Source organism: Oncorhynchus masou, chromosome 27, assembly GCF_036934945.1.
Source record: "Oncorhynchus masou masou isolate Uvic2021 chromosome 27, UVic_Omas_1.1, whole genome shotgun sequence".
NCBI lineage: Eukaryota > Metazoa > Chordata > Actinopteri > Salmoniformes > Salmonidae > Oncorhynchus > Oncorhynchus masou.
In genome coordinates, this window is record NC_088238.1 from 2,380,465 (window position 1) to 2,390,464 (window position 10,000).

A 10,000-nucleotide genomic window follows, 5' to 3' on the forward strand; every position below is an offset into this window, starting at 1 on the left:
AATAGTGGAGGCAGCTCCTGTTGTCTCTGTATTAGACTAAGCAGAGGTGGTTAGATGATGTTGTAATGTTGACGTTGAAATGACTCTGGAATAGTGGAGGCAGCTCCTGTTGTCTCTGTATTAGACTAAGCAGAGGTGGTTAGATGATGTTGTAATGTTGACGTTGAAATGACATAGTGGAGACAGCTCCTGTTGTCTCTGTATTAGACTAAGCAGAGGTGGTTAGATGATGTTGTAATGTTGACGTTGAAATGACATAGTGGAGGCAGCTCCTGTTGTCTCTGTATTAGACTAAGCAGAGGTGGTTAGATGATGTTGTAATGTTGACGTTGAAATGACATAGTGGAGGCAGCTCCTGTTGTCTCTGTATTAGACTAAGCAGAGGTGGTTAGATGATGTTGTAATGTTGACGTTGAAATGACATAGCGGAGGCAGCTCCTGTTTTCTTTACGACCTGCGGTAAAACTCTCCATGGTTCTAAAATCAATAGTTTTAGTAGTCTGAAAAAATGTTCCGGAAACATTAACGTGCTTGAGCGTGTAACTGTTTGTTCCATGTGTTTTGTGGACTTCATCGGACAGATGTCGCTCTCCTGTTTTGTGATGAAACAAAAGGTGTGATTGAATTTATTCTGCCACTGTGTCTTCTTATTGCCTCTGCCTTCAGGCCCTACATCAGTGGTTCTTAACCTGGGTTCGATCGAACCCCAGGGATTCGGTGAGTCAGTCTCAGGGGTTCGGCGGAGGTCAAGACACACAACCAGATTACAGGCACTGGTTACAGTGAGCAGCTTCCTCTTGAGCGGACAGCTTGATGAAAACCAATCTATATTCGGGACACCCAGAAAATAGACCTATCTGTTAACAGCACACACATTATCAAGCATTGCACACATATTATCCAGATAATGAATGTCAGCACATGTTGGCCTATATAGCAACACCCTAAAATAGGAGGCTTTAGGTGAGGTAGTGAAACTGCAACCACAACACTTTTAACAGCATTAGACATGAGATCATCTCTAAGCTTTACTGGAATATGGCTCTGAATATGTATACAGCAACACCTCCGCCATAGGCATTCCTGTCTCTTCTGTAGATGTTATATCCCTGGATTGCTACTGCTGTATTATCAAAGGAATTATCTAAGTGAGTCTCAGAGATGGCCAGTATATGAATGTTATCAGATGTAGTTTTTTCTCCAGTTATTGATCTCATAAACCTTATTTCTACAGCTATAGTACATATGATTAATAAAACAATAATAATAATAACAGCTCTCACGCTCCTCCCAGTCTTTTAATTAATAACATATATTTTTAGACCTTTCCAGCTTGACAAGAACATTGTCCAGCTAATAGAGTCAGTCAACAGGGCACTTATGAGTGTCAATTGGTGTATGTGATGTGGGGCTGAAGCTACCCTCCCAGTCTCTTGGGGAAGGAGGATAGACAATGAGCCTGTTGTAGTGGATGTAGACAATGTCCCCACGCTCTCTGACAAGTTATTTTCTGCCTCTTGTGTACAGCTTACGAGAAGTCTTTGTTAAGGAAGATGTTTTGTTAGCTCTGTCCAGAACAGCCATCTTGTCCTTAAACCTCAGGAACTTGACCACATATCGACCTGTGTTTGTCACCTGAGCTGGTGACAGGTTTTCCAGACCTCAATCTTCCCATGATCCATCTGCAGCTTCTTTTTTTATAAATATATATATTTTTTGAATTTACCACTTTTTCTCCCCAATTTTGTGGATTCCAATTGTTTTAGTAGCTACTATCTTGTCTCATTGCTGCAACTCCCGTGCGGGTTTGGGAGAGACGAGGGTTGAAGGTCGGCCCGCCACAGGAGTCGCTGGTGCGCGATGAGACAAGGATATCCCTACCGGACAGGCCCTCCCTAACCACGCTGGGCCGATTGTTTTTCGCCCCACGGGCCTCCCGGTTGCGGCCGGTTACGACGGGGCCTGGGCGTGAACCCAGGGTCTCTGGTGGCACAGCTAGCGCTGCAGTACAGCGCCCTCAACTTCTAGATATTCCCCAGCCATCTGTAATAATGACTCACAAAGAGAGAGCTGATGTTATCTCACATGGATTGTCCCTCTAGATATTTTCCTTCTAGATATTCCCCAGCCATTTGTAATAATGACTCACAAAGAGAGAGCTGATGTTATCTCACATGGATTGTCCCTCTAGATATTTTCCTTCTAGATATTCCCCAGCCATCTGTAATAATGACTCACAAAGAGAGAGCTGATGTTATCTCACATGGATTGTCCCTCTAGATATTTTCCTACTAGATATTCCCCAGCCATCTGTAATAATGACTCACAAAGAGAGAGCTGATGTTATCTCACATGGATTGTCCCTCTAGATATTTTCCTTCTAGATATTCCCCAGCCATCTGTAATAATGACTCACAAAGAGAGAGCTGATGTTATCTCACATGGATTGTCCCTCTAGATATTTTCCTACTAGATATTCCCCAGCCATCTGTAATAATGACTCACAAAGAGAGAGCTGATGTTATCTCACATGGATTGTCCCTCTAGATATTTTCCTTCTAGATATTCCCCAGCCATCTGTAATAATGACTCACAAAGAGAGAGCTGATGTTATCTCACATGGATTGTCCCTCTAGATATTTTCCTACTAGATATTCCCCAGCCATCTGTAATAATGACTCACAAAGAGAGAGCTGATGTTATCTCACATGGATTGTCCTCTAGATATTTTCCTTCTAGATATTCCCCAGCCATTTGTAATAATGACTCACAAAGAGAGAGCTGATGTTATCTCACATGGATTGTCCCTCTAGATATTTTCCTTCTAGATATTCCCCAGCCATCTGTAATAATGACTCACAAAGAGAGAGCTGATGTTATCTCACATGGATTGTCCCTCTAGATATTTTCCTTCTAGATATTCCCCAGCCATCTGTAATAATGACTCACAAAGAGAGAGCTGATGTTATCTCACATGGATTGTCCCTCTAGATATTTTCCTACTAGATATTCCCCAGCCATCTGTAATAATGACTCACAAAGAGAGAGCTGATGTTATCTCACATGGATTGTCCTTCTAGATATTTTCCTTCTAGATATTCCCCAGCCATCTGTAATAATGACTCACAAAGAGAGAGCTGATGTTATCTCACATGGATTGTCCCTCTAGATATTTTCCTTCTAGATATTCCCCAGCCATCTGTAATAATGACTCACAAAGAGAGAGCTGATGTTATCTCACATGGATTGTCCCTCTAGATATTTTCCTACTAGATATTCCCCAGCCATCTGTAATAATGACTCACAAAGAGAGAGCTGATGTTATCTCACATGGATTGTCCCTCTAGATATTTTCCTTCTAGATATTCCCCAGCCATCTGTAATAATGACTCAAAGAGAGAGCTGATGTTATCTCACATGGATTGTCCCTCTAGATATTTTCCTACTAGATATTCCCCAGCCATCTGTAATAATGACTCACAAAGAGAGAGCTGATGTTATCTCACATGGATTGTCCCTCTAGATATTTTCCTTCTAGATATTCCCCAGCCATTTGTAATAATGACTCACAAAGAGAGAGCTGATGTTATCTCACATGGATTGTCCCTCTAGATATTTTCCTTCTAGATATTCCCCAGCCATCTGTAATAATGACTCACAAAGTCAGAGCTGATGTTATCTCACATGGATTGTCCCTCTAGATATTTTCCTACTAGATATTCCCCAGCCATCTGTAATAATGACTCACAAAGAGAGAGCTGATGTTATCTCACATGGATTGTCCCTCTAGATATTTTCCTTCTAGATATTCCCCAGCCATCTGTAATAATGACTCACAGAGAGAGCTGATGTTATCTCACATGGATTGTCCCTCTAGATATTTTCCTACTAGATATTCCCCAGCCATCTGTAATAATGACTCACAAAGAGAGAGCTGATGTTATCTCACATGGATTGTCCCTCTAGATATTTTCCTTCTAGATATTCCCCAGCCATCTGTAATAATGACTCACAAAGAGAGAGCTGATGTTATCTCACATGGATTGTCCCTCTAGATATTTTCCTTCTAGATATTCCCCAGCCATTTGTAATAATGACTCACAAAGAGAGAGCTGATGTTATCTCACATGGATTGTCCCTCTAGATATTTTCCTTCTAGATATTCCCCAGCCATCTGTAATAATGACTCACAAAGAGAGAGCTGATGTTATCTCACATGGATTGTCCCTCTAGATATTTTCCTACTAGATATTCCCCAGCCATCTGTAATAATGACTCACAAAGAGAGAGCTGATGTTATCTCACATGGATTGTCCTCTAGATATTTTCCTTCTAGATATTCCCCAGCCATCTGTAATAATGACTCACAAAGAGAGAGCTGATGTTATCTCACATGGATTGTCCTTCTAGATATTTTCCTCTAGATATTCCCCAGCCATCTGTAATAATGACTCACAAAGAGAGAGCTGATGTTATCTCACATGGATTGTCCCTCTAGATATTTTCCTTCTAGATATTCCCCAGCCATCTGTAATAATGACTCACAAAGAGAGAGCTGATGTTATCTCACATGGATTGTCCCTCTAGATATTTTCCTACTAGATATTCCTCAGCCATCTGTAATAATGACTCACAAAGAGAGAGCTGATGTTATCTCACATGGATTGTCCCTCTAGATATTTTCCTTCTAGATATTCCCCAGCCATCTGTAATAATGACTCACAAAGAGAGAGCTGATGTTATCTCACATGGATTGTCCCTCTAGATATTTTCCTACTAGATATTCCCCAGCCATCTGTAATAATGACTCACAAAGAGAGAGCTGATGTTATCTCACATGGATTGTCCCTCTAGATATTTTCCTTCTAGATATTCCCCAGCCATTTGTAATAATGACTCACAAAGAGAGAGCTGATGTTATCTCACATGGATTGTCCCTCTAGATATTTTCCTTCTAGATATTCCCCAGCCATCTGTAATAATGACTCACAAAGGAGAGCTGATGTTATCTCACATGGATTGTCCCTCTAGATATTTTCCTACTAGATATTCCCCAGCCATCTGTAATAATGACTCACAAAGAGAGAGCTGATGTTATCTCACATGGATTGTCCCTCTAGATATTTTCCTTCTAGATATTCCCCAGCCATCTGTAATAATGACTCACAAAGAGAGAGCTGATGTTATCTCACATGGATTGTCCCTCTAGATATTTTCCTACTAGATATTCCCCAGCCATCTGTAATAATGACTCACAAAGAGAGAGCTGATGTTATCTCACATGGATTGTCCCTCTAGATATTTTCCTTCTAGATATTCCCCAGCCATCTGTAATAATGACTCACAAAGAGAGAGCTGATGTTATCTCACATGGATTGTCCCTCTAGATATTTTCCTTCTAGATATTCCCAGCCATCTGTAATAATGACTCACAAAGGAGAGCTGATGTTATCTCACATGGATTGTCCCTCTAGATATTTTCCTTCTAGATATTCCCCAGCCATCTGTAATAATGACTCACAAAGAGAGAGCTGATGTTATCTCACATGGATTGTCCCTCTAGATATTTTCCTTCTAGATATTGACATGAACGTAGAGTTTGTTGTCGTCTTGCTGCAAGTCTCTTTCAGGACATCCAGCTCTCCCTGAGAGAACTGCAGACTGTTCTTAATGTCCTGGACCTCTCTGGTCAGATCATCTTACTGTCCTGGACCTCTCTGGTCAGATCATCTTACTGTCCTGGACCTCTCTGGTCAGATCATCTTACTGTCCTGGACCTCTCTGGTCAGATCATCTTACTGTCCTGGACCTCTCTGGTCAGATCATCTTAAAGTCCTGGACCTCTCTGGTCAGATCATCTTAATGTCCTGGACCTCTCTGGTCAAATCATCTTAATGTCCTGGACCTCTCTGGTCAGATCATCTTACTGTCCTGGACCTCTCTGGTCAGATCATCTTAATGTCCTGGACCTCTCTGGTCAGATCATCTTAAAGTCCTGGACCTCTCTGGTCAGATCATCTTACTGTCCTGGACCTCTCTGGTCAGATCATCTTACTGTCCTGGACCTCTCTGGTCAGATCATCTTACTGTCCTGGACCTCCCTGGTCAGATCATCTTACTGTCCTGGACCTCTCTGGTCAGATCATCTTACTGTCCTGGACCTCTCTGGTCAGATCATCTTACTGTCCTGGACCTCTCTGGTCAGATCATCTTAAAGTCCTGGACCTCTCTGGTCAGATCATCTTACTGTCCTGGACCTCCCTGGTCAGATCATCTTAATGTCCTGGACCTCTCTGGTCAGATCATCTTACTGTCCTTGACCTCCCTGGTCAGATCATCTTAATGTCCATCTTAATGTCCTGGACCTCTCTGGTTAGATCATCTTACTGTCCTGGACCTCTCTGGTCAGATCATCTTACTGTCCTGGACCTCTCTGGTCAGATCATCTTACTGTCCTGGACCTCTCTGGTCAGATCATCTTACTGTCCTGGACCTCTCTGGTCAGATCATCTTACTGTCCTGGACCTCTCTGGTCAGATCATCTTAATGTCCTGGACCTCTCTGGTCAGATCATCTTACTGTCCTGGACCTCTGGTCAGATCATCTTACTGTCCTGGACCTCTCTGGTCAGATCATCTTACTGTCCTGGACCTCTCTGGTCAGATCATCTTAATGTCCTGGACCTCTCTGGTCAGATCATCTTACTGTCCTGGACCTCTCTGGTCAGATCATCTTACTGTCCTGGACCTCCCTGGTCAGATCATCTTAAAGTCCATCTTAATGTCCTGGACCTCTCTGGTCAGATCATCTTACTGTCCTGGACCTCTCTGGTCAGATCATCTTACTGTCCTGGACCTCCCTGGTCAGATCATCTTAAAGTCCATCTTAATGTCCTGGACCTCTCTGGTCAGATCATCTTACTGTCCTGGACCTCCCTGGTCAGATCATCTTAAAGTCCATCTTAATGTCCTGGACCTCTCTGGTCAGATCATCTTACTGTCCTGGACCTCTCTGGTCAGATCATCTTAATGTCCTGGACCTCTCTGGTCAGATCATCTTAAAGTCCTGGACCTCTCTGGTCAGATCATCTTACTGTCCTGGACCTCTCTGGTCAGATCATCTTAAAGTCCTGGACCTCTCTGGTCAGATCATCTTAAAGTCCTGGACCTCTCTGGTCAGATCATCTTAAAGTCCTGGACCTCTCTGGTCAGATCATCTTAAAGTCCTGGACCTCTCTGGTCAGATCATCTTAATGTCCTGGACCTCTCTGGTCAGATCATCTTAATGTCCTGGACCTCCCTGGTCAGATCATCTTGCTGTCCTGGACCTCTCTGGTCAGATCATCTTACTGTCCTGGACCTCTCTGGTCAGATCATCTTACTGTCCTGGACCTCTCTGGTCAGATCATCTTAAAGTCCTGGACCTCTCTGGTCAGATCATCTTACTGCCCTGGACCTCTCTGGTCAGATCATCTTACTGTCCTGGACCTCTCTGGTCAGATCATCTTACTGTCCTGGACCTCTCTGGTCAGATCATCTTAAAGTCCTGGACCTCTCTGGTCAGATCATCTTAAAGTCCTGGACCTCTCTGGTCAGATCATCTTAAAGTCCTGGACCTCTCTGGTCAGATCATCTTAATGTCCTGGACCTCTCTGGTCAGATCATCTTACTGTCCTGGACCTCTCTGTTCAGATCATCTTACTGTCCTGGACCTCTCTGGTCAGATCATCTTAAAGTCCTGGACCTCTCTGGTCAGATCATCTTAAAGTCCTGGACCTCTCTGGTCAGATCATCTTAAAGTCCTGGACCTCTCTGGTCAGATCATCTTAAAGTCCTGGACCTCTCTGGTCAGATCATCTTAAAGTCCTGGACCTCTCTGGTCAGATCATCTTACTGTCCTGGACCTCTCTGTTCAGATCATCTTACTGTCCTGGACCTCTCTGGTCAGATCATCTTACTGTCCTGGACCTCTCTGGTCAGATCATCTTACTGTCCTGGACCTCTCTGCAGATCAGCGTCAGATCATCTTAATGTCCTGGACCTCTCTGGTCAGATCATCTTACTGTCCTGGACCTCTCTGGTCAGATCATCTTACTGTCCTGGACCTCTCTGGTCAGATCATCTTACTGTCCTGGACCTCTCTGGTCAGATCATCTTACTGTCCTGGACCTCTCTGGTCAGATCATCTTACTGTCCTGGACCTCTCTGGTCAGATCATCTTACTGTCCTGGACCTCTCTGGTCAGATCATCTTAAAGTCCTGTCCTGGACCTCTCTGGTCAGATCATCTTAATGTCCTGGACCTCTCTGGTCAGATCATCTTACTGTCCTGGACCTCTCTGGTCAGATCATCTTAATGTCCTGGACCTCTCTGGTCAGATCATCTTACTGTCCTGGACCTCTCTGGTCAGATCATCTTACTGTCCTGGACCTCTCTGGTCAGATCATCTTACTGTCCTGGACCTCTCTGGTCAGATCATCTTACTGTCCTGGACCTCTCTGGTCAGATCATCTTAAAGTCCATCTTAATGTCCAAGCTATTTTCCTGGTGTAACATCTGCTCTAAGACATATTTTCAGTCGTTTAAAAGATTCTTCACCTGTGAAAGAGAGACACTACTGTCTGGAGTACTACAGTGGTGCTCCCATCGGCTTTGGTATTAGATGCCATGGTAGCAACGTAGGCTAACGTTGGTACTCCACGCAGTTCCAGACAGGACAGGTCGCAAGGCAGATGGAAACAGCAACAAACAGCAGGGATTTAGACAGCCACAAGCCTGGGACAATACGCCGGCGACAGCCACAAGGGCTAACCACGTCGCGGGCTGTGTTCAAGCTTTCAGGAAACCTTGCTAGCTTGATAGCTAGTTAGCAGCTAGGCTAGCTGCAACGCCAAGCAGCTCTATAGACTTTTGGAGGATCCCTGGACAGATAGTAGTGGTCCCAGCAACTGATGCTAACACTACATTCGCGGATCCCCCTCTCGAAAGGTAGCTAGTAACCAACATTCATCAATAGAACCCTTTCAGATTTTCAGAGACTTGAAAACAACAGACCGAGCTCGGTTGGAGTTTGTTGGTCCCCAGTGGTGAATGAGGTGTGTTTGTCTGGAGTTATGAAATGTGTACTGTGTCCGTGTTTCAGGTGAGTGTACCTTTGTCACAGCTGTCTCCATAGTAACCAGGTGGGCAGATGCACACCCCCGGACTCATACACAGTCCACCATTCAGACACCTGGGAGAGCAGAGGGCTGGCGGGGAGGGGGAGGCGGAGGAGGACAGGAGAGGAGAGAGATCTACGTCAGCAACCTCAAGTATTTAATTCACCTTCAGTTGCTGGTAACCCTTCACACCCCCCCAACTCTATATTCATTTAATTCACCTTCAGCTGATTGTAACCCTTCCAACACTACATTCATTTAATTCACCTTCAGCTGATTGTAACCCTTCACCCTTCCAACTCTACATTCATTTAATTCACCTTCAGCTGATTGTAACCCTTCACCCTTCCAACTCTACATTCATTTAATTCACCTTCAGCTGATTGTAACCCTTCAACCTTCCAACACTACATTCGTTGCGATAATGAATGTTTCACTTAGCGCTGCCTGTAGAAGGCACTAAAGAGCCTTAGTACTATTGAGTCTTTGACAAGAACGAATATCGTAAACACAATGTCTCAAGACCCGTCGACACCCAAAATAACACTCTGCAGTTTTCACAGAACACTTCTCTTTACATATCCATAGTCTACTCTAGATGCCTCAAAGCCTCGACACGGTCTACATAACGGATGTTCCTCTGTGTAGCTCTCTACATAGTTCTACAGACTTTTTAGGGGAGCTCCGTAGACGGTGAAATCCCCGTGGAGAGTCCTTACTGTTCATATGATACAAAGACAACAACATTGTCCTCCACCCCCTCAGTCAGTCTGTAGCTGGACAGAGTCTCTCTCTAACCTCTTTTAAAGCCTTACACAGATGGAACACGTGGTTGGCGCCGCC

General features: G+C 44.0%; 1 protein-coding gene across 1 annotated transcript in view; it reads right to left on the reverse strand.

Annotated features, from left to right (window-relative positions):
• The window catches only part of LOC135516559 (wnt inhibitory factor 1-like), a 50,758-nt gene that overhangs the window by 9,695 nt on the left and 31,063 nt on the right, over window positions 1–10,000 (reverse strand). The window contains exon 6 of the mRNA XM_064940909.1: window positions 9,152–9,247. Coding sequence (XP_064796981.1) covers window positions 9,152–9,247 — 96 coding nt within the window. The remainder of the gene's footprint in view (window positions 1–9,151; window positions 9,248–10,000) is intronic.